Source organism: Meleagris gallopavo, chromosome 2, assembly GCF_905368555.1.
Source record: "Meleagris gallopavo chromosome 2, MGAL_WU_HG_1.1, whole genome shotgun sequence".
Classification (NCBI taxonomy): domain Eukaryota; kingdom Metazoa; phylum Chordata; class Aves; order Galliformes; family Phasianidae; genus Meleagris; species Meleagris gallopavo.
This window is the reverse complement of record NC_139405.1, coordinates 87,810,562-87,828,214: the sequence shown is the minus strand read 5'-3', so window position 1 is coordinate 87,828,214 and position 17,653 is coordinate 87,810,562. Positions and strand designations below refer to the sequence as shown.

Below are 17,653 nucleotides of genomic sequence, written 5' to 3'. Positions count from 1 at the left end.
ACATGGATTTACTTTCTCATGAAAATCTATGTACTCTATTTTTTTGGTATTTATATACTTCTTGTTAACATAACACTACTTGTTGCTGTAGGAGCAGTAGGTATTAGGTACTTATATTTTTAAAGTTGAATGTATAGATTGTCACTGGTGGATTGTAATGTTTTTTGACTGGTAATTAACTCTTGCCAAATGGTAACTACAGGAAAGGTACTGGGAAATTCAAGTATCTGTAAAAGGGTAAGGTTGTTGAATCGTGTGATAGGGAACAAGTTTGCAAAGAATTTACTGGTCTTTTACACATATGGGAAGCTTTGTGGCATCAGTTTGCTCTGAAGAAGCCACTGAGGAAAATAAACTTCTTTTCCATCAGCGTGCTCTCTAGAATTTAGGTTATCCAGAAATCAGTAGGAAAACACCATTTATATGACATCAAGGCAAACCCATGGCAGGAACCTCTGCCTTTTACTGTAGGGATAATCTTCTTATCAATGGAAGGGTAGTCACTGAACACTCCTAGCAAGATTTTTGAAATTATAATCTGCAACCCAAAATAATATATTTTTAAAAAAATCATTGAAAAAAATCAACCTACAAAAAAGCTTTTACCAAAAAAAAAAAAAAAAAAAAAAAGCTTATTTCAGTGATTGAAAACAACCATTTTAAGTAGCTGGTAAAAGATACTTAGAATGAGATCACAGTTCAACTATTGTATTCACTTGCTCATCATATCAGTAGAGAAACATTTCTGTGACAGGTAGAGGAAATATTTTAATGTAGTTTTAGTTTTTAGTACACAAGCTGAGGAGTCCCAAGGTAGGTAAAAAAATGTCACTGCATAGATTAAGTATTCATTAAGTATTTTTCATGTTATCCATCTTGTGGTGGACCTGATTAAGAACAGAAGTCTGAAACTTGTCCAAAGAGTTAGGATCACAAGTCTTTAAGGGTCACATTCACCCAGTGTTTCAGAGCTCAATCAAACGCAAATGTGTATTTGCCAGACAGTCAGTACTTTGCAATGGTAGGAACCTTTTTATTTGTGGTCTATAATGTACAGCTGGCAAAGAAAGTTAGCAAAGAGAAAGTCAGAGCTTTTCTTCTTTTCAGGCTGAAAAGAATGTTGCATAATCCCAGTCAGTTGTAGGAGTTGATATTGGACATCTTCAGTTATGATCTAGATGATGGATGGAGGGAAGCCTCAGCAAACTTGCAGATAATACAAAGCAAGAAAGAGTGTTTGATATACTCTAAGAGTGGGCTCATTCAGAACAACCATAACAGGCTGGAGAAATGGACCAACAAGGAGGCCCCATGATGTTCAGTAATCAACTGAATCAAGAGAACATAACTGATATCATATGGGAATTGTTGACATTCTTCCCTTTTGACTTCCTGTTTCAAACCTTTATTCTAATATGATAATGCAAAAATTCTTCTAATATTCTAATAAATATCCTTGCAAGGTTTTGAAGTGTAATGTGGCTATAGGTAGAAATATGACTGGTATTTTCATCATTTGATTTATTTATACTTTGAGATTGCTTGATTTTACAGAGAATCATTTTATTTGGATAAAAAAATCAAGCTATCTATTGTAACTGCACTGTTAGTTTTAATTTCTTTAATTAATTCAAACGGTTTGCTTTTTTAGAAATTATAGATGTTCTACTTATTATTTGATTTATTTTAGGTTCTGTGTTCTTTGGAATTTGGGCACTGGATCTCGGAGGAACCATATGAACTTTCTTCCAACTTCCCAGCTGCTCCTGTAAGTTTAATTGCCCTTTAAGCTTGCTAACATTCTTTTGTTTCTCTGAGAAATGATTTGCCCTGTACATAGGTTTTGTGAGCGAGAATGGCATATAGAAAAAAAACAAACTGTTAAAGAAAATGCCATAAGGAGTTATTTTCTACATCATCTTGTACTTTTTGAAGTGTGTACAACTACTAACTTCTGGAGAATTCTACAAAACCTTTGGTATGCATAGAAAATACAAAAGATTGACTCACCAATTAAAAATTGAATCAAGTTGCTTCTTTCTTAAGTACAAATGCACTTTAATTTGTGGCTTATTTGATTACTATCCTCACTTGAATGTATACTGGAGAGACACGTTATTGCCTTATGAGGTGTTTCAGGTCATGGTGCCAATGTTTTCAGTCCAGACTTTGGAGATGTAAAATTACTGTAGGCTTCTAAAACTATTCTTTTTCCTGTCTTTAATTCTCACAATATTATGTTACAAACTAATGCAAAAGTGTTTTTGTTGAAGTGTGGTGTATCTGTGCAGATCTAAGTGTATCTGCACATGTTGCAATGGATTAAAGAGTAATTTAATTTTGAATATAAAATATTCTAGCAGGTTAGTAGTTGATTGCTCTAATTTTGTCAAAAAATTTTCACGTTTTCTATTACACTGTTGCAGCTAGATAAATACTTTCTTATCTGCTACTTGTTTCTCAAAGTTTCTAACAGGCTTTGAAGAAAGAACATTTAATTGAGGTTGAATTTTATTACTACCATGGTTGTATTAACTGCTGAGGAGTTATTTTAAATGTTCTTTCTAAATCTATATATTTTTGTAAATTTATGTGTTCAAGATGAAGTCTTTATTTCATGATTTTAAGCTCTAAGTTCTCAAAGTGTAGGGAATCTGTAATAGTTTTCCTGAAATAAGCCCAAAGAAATTAATCATCAATTACAATTTTTCTGAAGAATTCAGTTTTTATATAGCAAATGCATGAATGGCAGTGTTTAATGTGAAGAATATTAGCATGTTCTTTTCTTTTCCTTTTTTCTGCATTTGTACAAAAAAAAAAAAAAACCCAACACTATTTCAGGCCAAGCTGCTTTGAGTTTTCTGTTTCTTCTCAGACCACCTTGTCTCCTAAGTACGTTATCAGTAACAACTTGCATGGCATTCTTTGGAAGTGATTCCAACTGGTGTCAGTTTCTAGATTCTGTTTACAGTTTTTATTCCCAATGCAGAATCTCAGAAGGGTGGAGAGATGGTGAGGAGATAAAATTGAAGGAGGTATGCACTGCTTGTTTGCAGTGTGCTTCTGTTGAGGAACAAAGTTGGTGTTGAAAGTCATAATTCCACCACCTTTCCAATCATTCCTTTCTTGAATCATTTTGGAGTCCAGCTGTAATAGATACCTTATGTTTAATGATAAGATTATCATTTGAGCTTGAGTGGAGTTTACATGTCCTTTCTTATTGTTTCTTCTTAAGAAGCAATATGGAAAATTAAAGGGCATTCTACGTTTATATACTTTTTATTTGACTACAAGCAGGAATTAAAGAATGTGTTATATTACTGTTGTACTCTAATTGTTTGTACCGAGTCCAAGGAAGTTGTTGCAGTCATCTTCCTATAGTATTCTTTCTAAAATACCCTCTTCTATCTTCACTTTGATATTTCTAAGCAATGTAATCTCATTTAGATAATGTGATATCACTGTAAAACTTATTTACTCTAAAATTTTACACTCATGTTAATGAATAACTATTCTGGTCTAATGGTTGGCAACTCTGCCCATGGCAGCTGGGTTGAAACTAGATGATCTTTGAAATTCTTTTCAATTCAGGCCATTCCACATATTTATATTTTTAAAATTAATTAATTAAAAGTCTTGTTAAACAATTTATCTGCTAAAGATCTATCTCAGCATCTTTGATGATCTTCACAGAATAGTCATCAGAACCTTTTGCTTCATGTTTTTCCCCAGCAAATTGAAACTAACCATGCAGTGTATCGATTTGTACCTTTGTTTTCTTGCTAAAACGATGACGTTTAATAATCAGAAGTTGGCATATTTTTTCTTGGCCAGGTTAAGCATGCATACTGTGCCAGATTCCATTACATTTTGTTAGAAGATTTTTTTAGATTATTGGGCTGAGTATGTATGTTTACTGTCACAAATATTGGCAGTATTTTCTTTAGTCGTCTGATGAAATGCAGTGAGGGAGGAAGCATGTTCTTTCTATCCAATTTTATGGAATCATAAAATATCCTAAATTAGGAAGTAACACGAAGTTTATTTCAATGTTTTAGTTCAATTAGCAGATCTAATTAGAGGAAGATACTCAAGGACTTTTCTGGTCCACCCTCATGGTATTAAACAAATAAAAAGAAGTCCTGCTAAGTAGAATTTCCCAAATTTCAATTTATATTCATTGTTCCACTACAATACAATTCCAAGAAGGGATCTGGCTCTGTCTTCTCTGTGTCAGGTAACTGTAGACAGCAGTAAGGTCTCCCCTTCCCCTTCTCTGGTCCAGGTGGAAAAATGCCGTCTCTTTTTTGTATGTCATATGCTGTAGTTCCCCTACTAGATTGGTCTTTCCTTTCATGAATTTCTAAGAAATTAATTTTGTGAAGTGTTTTTTAGACTGACACTTGTATATCCTTAAAAGTTTCCAGGAGAAATAATAAATTACTTAAACAGTAACCTTAGATACATTGAGATTATTGTGCAAAACTTTTCAGATGATGATTGTTAATTTACATTTATTAAATTTATTTAAAATCTGTTCATGAGGTAATATTGGGAGTATTTTTATCTCTGATACTCCTTAGTAGTGCAGATATACATTTTTAGTGAAGAAGAAAGGCGGTGTTGCAGGTGGTAGAGTACTCTGACTCTTTTAATGACTTCCAGTATGAAATATAATAAAAAAAAAAAAAAAAGCAAATGTTACCCAGTAGATGAATTTATTCACATTGTGTCATACACGGAGGGCCTACTTCTTCATGGAGAATTTTGAGGAGGGGAAAAAAAACAAACCAAAAGTATGTTCTTAGGTAACCTTCATACTTTTTTCCTGATTTTTCAAATGTAGTAATTTGTTTCTTAAGACACAAGCTTAAACTGAATTGCATCAAAGAACATCCACATAGTTTTTAGATTGTTTTTACAAAATGTTTGGATGGACCATGGTACCACTTGATAACTGATTGTGATAAGCAATCAGGCATCTGGTGTTAATGTTATTGTCTCCCTTTATAAAATACTGGTCGGTTATTTTATGGATAGTTGACAAGGAAATAAAAAAGTGCAATCATCAGAACAATGTAAGGAAACTCATACTATATTATCACTTGCAGGGATTTTTGTAAATTAAAGGTAGTGATCAATAAACATTAACTGGAAAAAAATAGTGATTTTGTACATGGCATTTTCCAATAATAAATGCAAAGTCCTCTGTTAAATAAAGTAATACAAACTATTGGAAAAAATCCCTGAACAAGTGTAAGAAGTTAAGAGCTATGGGGGAGAGAATGTATTAAGTACTATATTAAGCTAATTACAGGATGATATATTTTTATGTACATAAACAGCAAACATACTCAGAAAGATAAATAGTTCTAGATCTAGGTAAGTTTTATACTAGAGTAATGTTTGAAGTTCAGTGACGAGGCAAAATGCATATTTCTAAAACTATTTTAGATATTTTTCACAGTTCCAGTTATTTACTAACACATACATAATATAAATGATCAGTAAAACACAGTCCTTCGGTTGTCTGACAGTTTCTTGGATATTCTTTTTATTCAGTCATTTGGCCAAATCACTGCTATATTGGTTGATGCCTTAGGTTTTGTGACTAGTTGAATAATATGAGCTTTAACTGATCAAGACTATTGCAATTCAAGATTGGAACGAGCCGATCTCTTCAGAATGCTAGTGCACGTTTTCTGGGCTTGAAAATGAGAGTTGCAGACGTGTTTATATGCTTGGAAAGTAAAGTCTTTGAAGACTATACAATACAAAATTCACATAAGAATGCAAAAGCATTTAGAAATCTGCTGGTCGAATCATCATAGTCGTGGCTTTGAGAGAGTATCCTGAGCCTTTCCAGTAGTACCACTTAATACCATTGAACTTGTTGTTGTTCTGTCGTAATGGATAATACATTCCATTGAGGTTAGAAGGACCACATGCATCAAACCACCACCCTGCAAGACCAGAACACAAAGATAAATACCAGCAAATGAAAATGTCAGCACAGATAGTTTTGAAAATAGCATACATGAAGATTTTAACACTTCATTGTCCCACCATGAGAAACAAATCCAAACTCGGTATTTCGTTCTCATGATTTTGAAGTGTTAATATAAAAGATTTACCCCCAGCCCAGTAAGGAAAGGTATTAATTACATATTCTTAAAGCTTAATGTAATTCCTAGGAGTTTAAAGTTGAAAAGGGAAAGTATTCAATCTACCTTACTGATGTCAACTATTGTTGACAATCCAAGGGCAGAACTTTACTCAAACTGTAATGATATTGAGCTTTCTTTGCTTTTCATCTGCCCTTTTGTAAATTCCTGTCCTTCACAGATGTTAATTCCTTTCTTAATTGTTTTTAGAGGATTAATTCAGTTATTTGTTTTAGTTCTGTGTGCAGATCAACAACCGCATTGAAACTTGGTAAGGAGGAAAAAGCAGCCCAAACTTATTTTGCATCCTTGTGGTCCTGACCTGTTAGTTGGTCATAGGGAAAATTTATTTTTATTAATAAGATAATATTTTTATACTTCTGTTATGTAGGCGATAATGTGCGTGTTCTGTTTTACAGGGCAACAGTCCAATTATCTTTGTGGATCAACTGAAAGTCTTTAGTGCTATAGGGAAACAAAGCATTTCTTAAGAGACAACAGGAAGAGAAGTCAAATTTAACAAAAGCAGTTGTTTGCATTATAGAATGTGGAAGGTTAGATTGACAAATTATAGAGTGACTTGTGTAGCTAAAGGTAAAACTTCATTGAAAACTCCAGTAGCTTATGAACAATCACTACAAAAGTGTAGAAGCCTCTCACGTGGTTTACCTTAAATGCATATATTGACATTTCATAACTGTATTGAAATACATAATTAAATACTTGCACCCTTCTGCAGCATGTACTGTGTATTCATCAAGTCTGGGAATTTTCTTCTCCTTTTAATAGTTAGAGAATAGTCAGACTTGTGCCTAGACAATCAAGAGCCATAGTGCTTTAGGTGTTTTGATGTTTAGGACTCTGTTATCATTCACTGGAAGAAGATTCTGCTGCTCGTCTTCTTAGTTTCACAATCTCAGTCTTTCCTGTACCCTAGCTTGTGAGGCTGCTTACTTTTTTCCCCCCAGATTTTAACTTTTCATTTTACTTTAACCTCGGTCAAATAATATTTGTCAGAATATTTCATTTGGAGTTACCACGCTACTGTTTCTATCAGTTCTGGACTTCTTCAATAATCAGAATTTACTAAGTTGAAATTATCACTATTTATCTCATAGACAATTCCAGTGCCAATAAAAATAGGAAGACTGAGAAACGAAAAAAACATTCCTACCTCCTGTTAGCATTTGTGAACATTTGCAAATACATTTGTCATTGTCTGCATCCTTTGTGCTAAAATCATTTCCTGGTTGGCTTATACTACTTATTTTGCCTGCTGTCCCAGTAAGTCCTTTAAGGTGGATCCTGTAGAAGTGAGGAACAGACAGACAAATATTACATTGAAGTTGAGCATTCACTGTTGTGAATGCTATCACAGCATTTTTTTCATGAATGTAAATGGTCATCATAATAACTTAATGAACAGCCTCCATTTGTAGAAATGAACATTTTGTTCATGTCATATTACAAGAAAACAAGAGCAGATAGATTATAAATTGTTTTGTATATTACTTCTTAATGTTTCGTAATATTTTAAGTGCATTGTGTGCATTTTTTAATTAAGTTTGAAAGCTTAACAAAAACTTTTTATGTTTCTATTTTGCTTTTAACACAATATGGCAATCTAGCATTACAGCTTTGCAGCTACGAGAGATAGGAACATCTTGACTTTCAAATACCAACTAGTAACTGATGCTTCAGGATCTTCTAAATGTTTCATTTTCCACTTTCCAAATTATTCTTTATTTTCACAACTTCCATAGGTTTCACTAGGTTGGATCTTCACAAGTATTTAACAGTTTGTTTCACTTACCTGGCAAGTTAAGCTTGTATCTGCTTATATCTAATTGTATCTTGTCTGTATCTGCTTGTATCTACTACTTGTATCTGCTTATGCGCCCCGATCTCTCACAGGGGTAGAGAGGTCGGGGTGCTGAACATGGGAGGCAGTTACACGACTCTGACCATGTTATGAAATTGTGGGTCTGTTGAACTGAACGGACTTGAACCCTCTGCCCTCATATTAATTCTTTGCTGATTGCATTTCTGCATCAAATAGCTTACCCTTCTCAAAGTTATTGTAATATATGTATGAGAACCAGCTTCTCCCCAGATAGATCTTGATTTTGCACGTCATTCTCTGCTTATGATAGATATTGTTTTTGGTAGTTTAACAGACTGTTTTAACCCATTTTATATTCTTTTTGCGAAAATATTAGGAACAAATGAATTTCCAAAGATAAGCTCATTACAATTTTTCTCTAAAATGTCAAAGTTAAATATCCTGTTTTTCCTAAAGGCAAGTTTAAAGCTTTATATTCAAACACTGATCCCTGTAAGCCAGTTTCAAAAACATTGCTAAATGTTCTGAGCAGAAAGCATGAACCTAGGCCTGAATTGCAAATATCATTTGAAGCCTAATGCAGGCAAAGATTTATTCATCTCAGTGGTTTTTAAAAATATGGCTTAGAAAAACAGGAGATTATAGTCAATTGATGTAAATTGAAATGAGGGATTCTGACTAGATGTTTTCACCCTGAGGACAGGTGAGCAATGGAACAGGCTATGCAGCCTCCATTTTTTGGAGGTTATGAAGGCCCATGTCAGTAAAGCCTTGAGCAACCTAATCTGATATGAAGTAGTTGGCCTCAAAACAAGTTTGTTCTGAATTCAATTCTTCTATGGTTCTCTGAAATTTTAATTTTACAAGCCAACTCATGATCTTCCAGCATTCAGATGTTTTAATGTTTTTAATGTAATGAAAGTTGCCTTTGAACACTTTCTTCCTTTTTTTTAATTCATGTTAATCTGTTCTTTAGATGATGCATTCCATGTTTGGCTGCATTTTAAAATAAAGGATCTATTTACTGACAATCATCTTAGTTTTCAGTGATTGTTTTTTAGTAATGTAACTGGACAAGGGCAATGACCTATTTCACAAAAGTTGTCTTTGTAAGTATTTTAATGCATTACTTTAAAAAAAAAAAAAAGGCTCTGCTATTGAATCTGTTGATTCTAACTGTTCCCAGATGAAAAAAACATTTGCTTTGGAGATGAGACAGCTGTGTACTGCTAAGGCATTAAGACCTTACATTCAGAGCAATGGAAATTCCATTAGTTTTAGATGCTTTGCATAGAAGACTTGAGTTGCTTTGCAGAAAAGACTTGAGACTTGACTGAAGTAACAGCTTCAGTTCTTTTGGATGTCAGATTGACTTCATTTACATCAACTAGATGTTAAGAGATCTTGGAGGAATGTAGCTAAACATAGCTATTTTTCTCTATCCAGCTTTGTGAATCTGCAAGATTCTTATGAAGAACATTTCCTGGACCATGCAGTAGGAAATTATCAGTTATTCTGTACACTCTAGTTCTCCTGCGTCTAATCATACCGTATGCACTGCTTTGACAGAGAGCCTTCAGAATGAAATATGAACTGCCCATATATTTCAGTTGTGACTGATACTGTTTTAAAATGTATAATTCTTTAATGTTTCATTTTTAACCAAACAGGTATGAAAAAATGTGAAGCTTTACATTTTGAAGTGAAATGGGAACATAAATAAAATGTGCAATAAAAATTGCTTTTTAAAATGACAGTTTTATAGGGAACGAGACTGGACATTCAGTATTAACTTTATTTTCATATGCAGGAACATTATTTTTAGAGAATCAGGACAGTGGATTGTGGAACAATAAGATAACATTACTGTGCTCAGAAAGCTCCTACTATCAAATGACTGAAGTAGAAAATCTCCTTCAAGTTTGTTTTACTCAACCACCTTCCAGAAAAATATTTATTCCTTGGAATCATGACTTTATATTCTCTTGCATTCCTAAAACCATCTGCAACATTAATCCACAAATTGTTTCCCTTTTTATTTTTTATGTAAATAACAATGATAGACATTAGTTCTACAGAGTAGAGCTGGCTTCAAATTTTCTTTAAAAACTCAGGAATTGTTTAATTTTATTCTGTTAAAGAGATATCTAAGTCTAAGGCATACTATTTAAAGACAATGTAATTCATAAATAGAATTTAGGATACATTTCTTTAATATGTGAATAGGAGTTACCTAGCTACATGAAGCAAAATTATGTTCAGACGAGAGGAAAAGCAAATCTAGAAGTTAAATTTATCTAAAAGTTCTCTTTGAAAAACTAGCCTATGGTGTGTTTTAAAAAAAGAAAAAACCTATCAGGGAAAACCAGCCCATCCCCCTCACCCTATCTACTGCTGAACTTTAAGTGTTATCATGTGCATGCGTAAATGCATTAATCACTGTAAATAGCTGTTATTATTCTCTGTTAAGAATATACTTGGATGGATCTTCATGCCCAGAGCAGAAGATGGACACAGGATCTCTTTTTTATGCCCCTCTTTTCTCTGCAACTGCAGATGTGTTCTAACTTCTTGAAAATTGTGCACTACCATCTGCTGTATTGGTATATTTATCTGATATTATACTATACCATCTCTTCATCTTCATGAATCTTTTTTACATTCACCCAGTGTGTGCTAGTAAACATACATTGTTTCCCTTGAAATAAAATATTCTTTTTAATGTTGTAGGGAACAGATTAAAGTAGAACAAGCATGTAACACATGTACACAGTTAAAATAATCATCAGGTCATTTTTTTAAATTCAGTTAAAATTTTTCTGCTTACCTGTATTTTTGTTCTTCACTTGCTAGATAGAATTGGTCATACAAAGTATACGCTTCATTTCCTTCCCAGTCTTTCAGGATTATTTTAAGAACATAGCGCTTCTGATTAGTCAATTGAGAAACAAACTCATTTCCTAGCCAGTACTCCCCAGCAGGATCACCAAATCCCTGTAATTCAACGCATGAAACACAGTTACTTAAATATACAACTTTTTTCCTTTGAGTTTGAAGAGATCCCTTGATCAGTTTTTAACTTCAGTTGGCTAACTCATAATTTTTCTGGATCTGTCAAGGTTAAAGATCTTTATCTGAAATAATGTATCAGTATTACTTAATAGACTTGGGGCAAGTTGCCAGAGGAAACACAAATATAAGTAACTTAAAAATATAGACTTATCAGAGAAGAGTTGATGAAAGGAAAATGAAGTTTCTCTTTAAAAACAAACATTACACTTGTATAAATTGTTTGTCAAAGAGACTTACTACTCTGACACTTTAAAAATGAACATCTAAGGATAAAGACATCTTTCAAAACTTGCCTATGTTCTAAGGATGCTATTTGTATTACTTTATCAGTAAATTTCAGATTATAATATCCAATATTAATGCCTCCAAAAACATTGCTTACTATCTTGTACTCTTTCCACGTCCGGTGAAAATCCACACTGCCATCTTCACGTCTCTGAAGAACTGTCCACCCTCCTCCATTGCTTTCCATGTCACAGTAGGCCTACCAAAGTAATTATGTAACAGTGTAAGTTCCTGCACTCAAGTGAAAATGAAAACAGAGGGTATATGCTTTATGCAGTTCTCCATCCTGGCAAGTTTTAAAGTGTGTAATGTGTATTAACCTAAAAGTGTTGGTTTTCATAATTTTCATACAAATCATTTGTGATATCCAAAATAACCTTTTGGTGGTATTCCTTCTTATCAAAATCATTGTCACAGTGTACCTACACATGCCCTTAAATCATGATTGAGTTGCACTGAAGCTATATGTCTTTCTCATCCTCTTCCACTAGAGGTGTTCTTATTAGCGCTAGCAGTGAGACTCTGGAACAGATTGTGCATACCCCCTCTCTGTAAGCGTTCAAGGGCAGGCTGGATGGGGCTCTGAGCAACCTGGTTTAGTGGGAGGTGTCCCTGCCTATAGCAGGGGGTTGGAACTAGATGATCTTAAAGGTCCTTTCCAACTCAAACCATTCTATGATTTTAGTTCTTTGAACCGATAGATGTGCCAGAAATGTTTTTGAAGGGAAAGTAAGCCCTCAGAGCTACTAATATTAAGCATATTAGTGTTTCATCAAGTTGTAATATATAGGAAATCCAAAGCAGGTACTGTTTTTTAAGGTTATATCTAGCCTCTCCTCAACATCAGAGAATTGTACCAATTCTCATGAAGATAAAAAAGGGAAGAAAGTGAGCTGGATCAAGAATTAGCAGTTAAAGTATGTCATGTGAATTAAATTTGACTGGAAGCAGTGAATTTAATTTGTTCTGCTGCATGTAATTTCTTATATATGAACTTTTTTTACTAATATCTATATTTAATGACTGGTAATGGTTTGGTAATAGCATAGAAATTGAACTTAGTAAAAATAAAAATTGCCTTTGAAAAATTTCTTTGAGCATATTATCTAAATTTCAGTTCATCTGCAATTATTACTTTAAAGATATAATGCCTTAAAATAGCAAAATATTTTAGTTCTAAAAAGATTGCAATATTCTCAAACTGGATGTCTTAAAACGGGTACTGGCTCTAAAAGGAATATTTTGTATGTGGATGGCAAGATGGTTGACTTCTATAGGCACTATGTACTGTTTGGGATAAATACTGTGGTAGCGGTGGTAGTGCAAATTCTTTACTAAAAGTGAAAAACAATTTTAGTAGGAACTGCAAAACAATATAGAAAATTTGAGAAGAGTAGTCTTTTCTTATCAACAATGATGGCATAAATTGTATAAACATTATCGTATATTTCTTCCACACACACAAAAAAAATTCATCAGTAAGTGCTTCCAAAAGATGTCAGTTAGATGTTCAAAATGGAAATTCTTTTCTTTATTGGGTGGAAAATATGGCATAGGAAAAGGGAATTTAACGGTTTACATTGATGCTGTTTAGAGTCATAATAGCTGTTGTGAAAGGTGAGTTGGTGAAAGATAATTATAGTTGTTTGAAACTTCAGTGTATGGTTTCCTCCTGTTGTACTTTATAGTTGTACACTTGCCCACTTGTAATAGTTAAAAAGTTGATATTATTTTTACCATCTGTAAGTATAATATGAAACATTTTGCTTACAGGCTTGACTGGTATTCTATAATTTTATATATTCATAAGTATTTTTAAGGATGGAGATAGCCTATTTGGTACAATAAAGATTAAGGAAAAGATTTGCTTAGTTTAAAATAAAAACAATAAAATGCTGTTTTAGCCAGTAGATGGAATAGATTCTTAATGATCTCTCTGTGTGAGAGATCTAGGGAGAGGGAGTATTTATTTGTACTAAAAAAAAAAATCATTTTTCAGTAAAATGATACACATTGGAGGCTTTCTCTAACTGTCATTTCTAAAATACTACTCTTCTGACCTTTCCTTCTAGCCTAGGTTTTATATTCTAAAGGAAGAAATGTAACATTTCATAGAACTAGTAAAAATAGATACCAAGATTAGACAGGCAGCAGGAGTCTTCAAACAGTTGCCAAAATGAATAAAGAGATTAGCATCTCAAATTACAACAAACTGGCAGGGGACATATATGATTTATCTTGTGTACTGCTTCAGTACTTGCAGTTCTAGCAGTTGAAGCACTGTGAAAGTTGGCCTTCTGTAATGAATTGACTGCATCAGTAGAAAAAAGGGCAACTGATGTAACCTATCTGGATTCTGCAACTCTTTGACATGAGCCCACACCACATTCTTATCACTAAATTGGAGAAAGATGGATTTTAAGGTGAATACAAAATTGGTTGAATGGTCACAGCCAGAAAGTTGTTGTTAATGGTTCTGTGTCCAGGTGAAGGCCAGTGATGGGTGGTATTCCCCCAGGTGTCCATCTTGGGACCAGTGTTCTTCCACAGCGTTATCAGTTCCACAGAAAGTGGGATTGAGAGTACCCTCAGCAAGCTGAGTGGTACGGTTGGCACAACAGAAGGGAGGGATGTCATCCAGAAGGACCTGGACACACTGAAAATTGGGCACACGATAATCTAATGAGATTTAACAAGACCAAGTACAAGGTCTTGCACTTGAGTTGGGGCACTCCTGGATATGTATACAGACTAGGGGAAAAACTATTTTAGAGCAGCCCTGCCAGAAGGTCTTAGGAGTGTGGGAGATGAAAAACTTAACATGAATCAGGAGTGTGGGCTTGAAGCCCAGAAGGTGAACTGCATACTGGGCTGCATCAAAAGAGAGGTGGTCAGCAGGACGAGAGAGATGATTGTCCCTCTGCTCTGCCGTTGTGAGGCCCCGTCTGGAGTACTGCATGAAGGGAGGGGGCCCCCAACTCAAGAAAGATTGGAGCTTTTGGAATGAGTCCAAAAGCAGATCGCAGAAATAATCAGAGGACTGGAGTACCCTTCCTATGAAGAGAAGCTGGGGGAGCTAGGCTTGTTCAGCCTAGACAAGGCTCACAGGAGACCTGATGTCAGCCTTCCAGTACTTAAAGAGAGCTTGTAAGCAGGAGATAAATCAAATTTCTACACAGGTAGACAGTGGTAGGACAAGGGGGAACAGTTTTGAATAAAAGAGATGTGATTTAAACTAGATGTTGGGAAACTTTTTCACTGAGAGAGCGGTGAGGTGCTGGAATAGGCTGCCCTGAGAGATTATGGTTGCCCCATCCCTGGAGGTATTCAAGCCAGATTGGATGCAGCCCTGTATAACCTGATCTAGTGCCTGATTTAGTGGTTGGCAACCCTACCTGCAACACACAGGTTGTAACTAGAGGATCTTTAAGGTCCCTCTTGACCCCAGCCAGTCTATGATTCTGTGAGAGCTAAAGACAACTGTTTTTCACCTTCAGCTGAGGACCAGTGCTATATTTTTTTTAAATGCTATAAGGTGCATATAACCAAAAGTAGTCCTTACTCCAAAGATATAAGTGTTTTCAGATCCAGTCTCTGAATGCTGAGACCAGCTGGAATATCAGGATGAATATCTACTACAGTTGTCATACCACAGCAGCTGTGGATGTTTCACTTTGCATCACTCTGCATCACTTCTGGCTGTTTTCAGAATGTTTTGGAGTTGTGATGCTCATAAATTGCTTTTTAGTCATGATGCTCAATGATTTTGTATTCTGCTTTATTTCCTAGAGATATGACTAGATAAGAATTGCAGCCTTATTTTCATTGTTGTGGAAAAAAATAGCTGCATGTCTGGTTTATTGTGTAATTTATCCTAATACAAGTTAGCAGCTGAAAAGTGAGGTGACCAGACTTCCAAAACTCAGAAAAAAAACCCTTATCAAACCACCACCCACTGTCGTATTAAAGAAGCTGCACATACACCCTTTTTAGTGCTCATGACGTATGTGTGTTTTAGTTCTTCCATGGAATGGGCTCCTTCTGGAGATACCTAATCTAGTGATCTATGTGATCACTTATTAGAAAAATTATGCAAAAATATTTTTGCTGATAAATTCAGGCTTGCCTATATCACTTTCTGCAATGAAGTTTTGTTTAAAGAAAATGGCTTATTTGAAATGTATGAGTTCTCCAATGAAAGCCCTGCTCAGTGGTGGTGGGAATGGAGAACAGCTCTGACACTGTTTTAAAGATTTGGGACACTGTGTTGGTAATGGTTGTGGTAGTGGTTAAGCCTGACATAAGGGAGTCATCCAGGCTCAACTGTTCTAACTATAATCAGGAGGTTAAGTGCTTCAAGTTACTGCTGTAAACATGAAGCTATTGACTTTTCATGGGTTTGCTTCTGCCGTTTTTCCTTATGTCAGCAGTCTCTTGTTGTTTTTCCTCTGTGTTTTTAAAAGGACTTAGCTTTTGTCCTGATGCAGAACAGGAAAGTTTGAAAATATTAATGGAATGAAATAATTGTCTTCCTCTCAGCTCACATGCAATACTTTAGTTTTATATTATGATGGGAGACAAATTAGTAGAGTGGGATCAGTTACACAGATTACACAGAAGTTGTTTATAAGCTTGTTGAGAGGTCAGAAGGTGTTACAAGAGGAAAAGATGAAAACATAAACAGCAGTGCAGCACTTTTGGCAAATGAAAAAGGTCATTTTGTTTCCTGGTTAGAGTGGCTATAAACAGTTGAAAATGGTATAACATGTTGATTATCCCTAAACCTTCTCTTCCCTTTGACAACTCCTTTTATGCATTTCTATTTATAGTAAAACAAACAAACAAACAAAAAGCCTGGATCAGATTAGAACTTTTTAGGGTTTTTTTTTTTCTTCAAAAAAGTCAAGCTTTTTTGTCATTTTTATTTTATTGGAAGTAGGCAGAATAAGATTAAAATTCTTTTAACATTTAATTAAATTGAATTAAATTACTGTGTTGAACCTGTTTTTTTAGCGTAGTGAATCACTGCTGTCAAAATGTTGCAGGTTTTTTTTTGTGGGTTTTTTTTTGGCTAAGTGTTTTAGGCCTTTATGTTCAAAGGGAAAGCATTCAATGCTTTACAGTCTAGGAAACTGTTTCAGGAATACAGTATTTTGGGTTTCAGTTTGGTAGAAATCTGAGTTGCTTTAAGTTCTCAGATCATATAAACTGACTAAAAGTTTGACTTTGCAAACACAGTGTTTCTGACACTCAGAAATTACCACTCTGTAATATGGCATGCACTTGTGTCCGCTTTTAGAAAATACTGATGCTCTTTATACTTGAGAATAAAATTAGAACCAAAGGTAAACTCTTGAGGCAAGTTGTATTAGGAGATTCAAAGAATGTATCTTGTTCTGAGATGTCTAGGAAAGACCACTGCAATCTTTTCTTATAGAGATGCAGTAACTTGCACTTAGAGTTGTGATTGTAGACATCTATGTTATTTAAATATCCTTTTGCTTCATGCATAATACTACATTTTATTTCATCTTATGTAACTAATTTTCCTGTGAAGCAAATGTGTCAAATATAGATGAGGTTATTCCAAAGGAAAAGTAGTCTATTTTCTGGAGACACAAATTTGCAGATACCATTATTTCACTAGATGTTATCTGCAGAAATTGTAGTTTTCGTGTTTTGTATTTTGTGGATCTTACCAAAACAAATGGCTTATTTCCTTTAGTTGAGAACTTTTAAGGGTAAAGATCACAACGTCTGGCTTGGGCTAGATGAAATCTTTTTAACCAATTATTTACTACTACAGTTTTACTATTTGCATTTCCAAATGTTCCTTCACTTTTTTACACTTTGTTTTTTTTTCCTCTTTCTAGGCTTTAAAAGATATTGAACTACAGCAAAACCACTTATCTTACCTTTTATTTAAGCTATTTAAGGCAGTAGTTTCAAGGAAATTTCTTTATCACCTTTTGTTATTTGTGCTGATCTAAACTGAATCTCAGACATGGGTTCAGTACTAATAGATGGCTTACATGACTACACATCCTTGAGAACCCTTCCGTGTCCATTTTTCTGAAGTCTGATTTTAACTCCTTTTACTACTTGAAGGGCACTGAACATGTGAAGAACTTAGAGGAAACAGGAAAACGTTGGCCCACCTGGCTGCCTTAAATACTAACTTTGACTTTCCTTTTTTGAGGGTGTTGTGATCTTCAGCTTGAGAAGCTGCAGAGAAAGTTCTAGTTCAGTGTGATATCTCATGGAATGCTGCATTCTTCTAACATCCAAT

General features: G+C 34.5%; 2 protein-coding genes across 6 annotated transcripts in view; one reads left to right on the top strand and one right to left on the bottom strand.

Moving 5' to 3' along the window:
* The window catches only part of MCPH1 (microcephalin 1), a 120,081-nt gene that overhangs the window by 38,619 nt on the left and 63,809 nt on the right, over nucleotides 1–17,653 (top strand). For all 4 annotated transcript variants that reach the window (XM_085217915.1, XM_085217918.1, XM_085217916.1 and 1 more), the window contains exon 12: nucleotides 1,691–1,768. In XM_085217915.1, the coding sequence (XP_085074041.1) occupies nucleotides 1,691–1,768 (78 nt within the window). The remainder of the gene's footprint in view (nucleotides 1–1,690; nucleotides 1,769–17,653) is intronic.
* Nucleotides 4,702–17,653, bottom strand: part of ANGPT2 (angiopoietin 2) — a 43,167-nt gene continuing 30,215 nt past the window's right edge. For both annotated transcript variants that reach the window (XM_085217919.1, XM_085217920.1), the window contains 4 exons: nucleotides 11,462–11,563; nucleotides 10,835–11,001; nucleotides 7,339–7,469; nucleotides 4,702–5,963 (listed from right to left, as the gene is read on the bottom strand). In XM_085217919.1, the coding sequence (XP_085074045.1) occupies nucleotides 5,803–5,963; nucleotides 7,339–7,469; nucleotides 10,835–11,001; nucleotides 11,462–11,563 (561 nt within the window). In that variant the 3' untranslated portion in view covers nucleotides 4,702–5,802. The remainder of the gene's footprint in view (nucleotides 5,964–7,338; nucleotides 7,470–10,834; nucleotides 11,002–11,461; nucleotides 11,564–17,653) is intronic.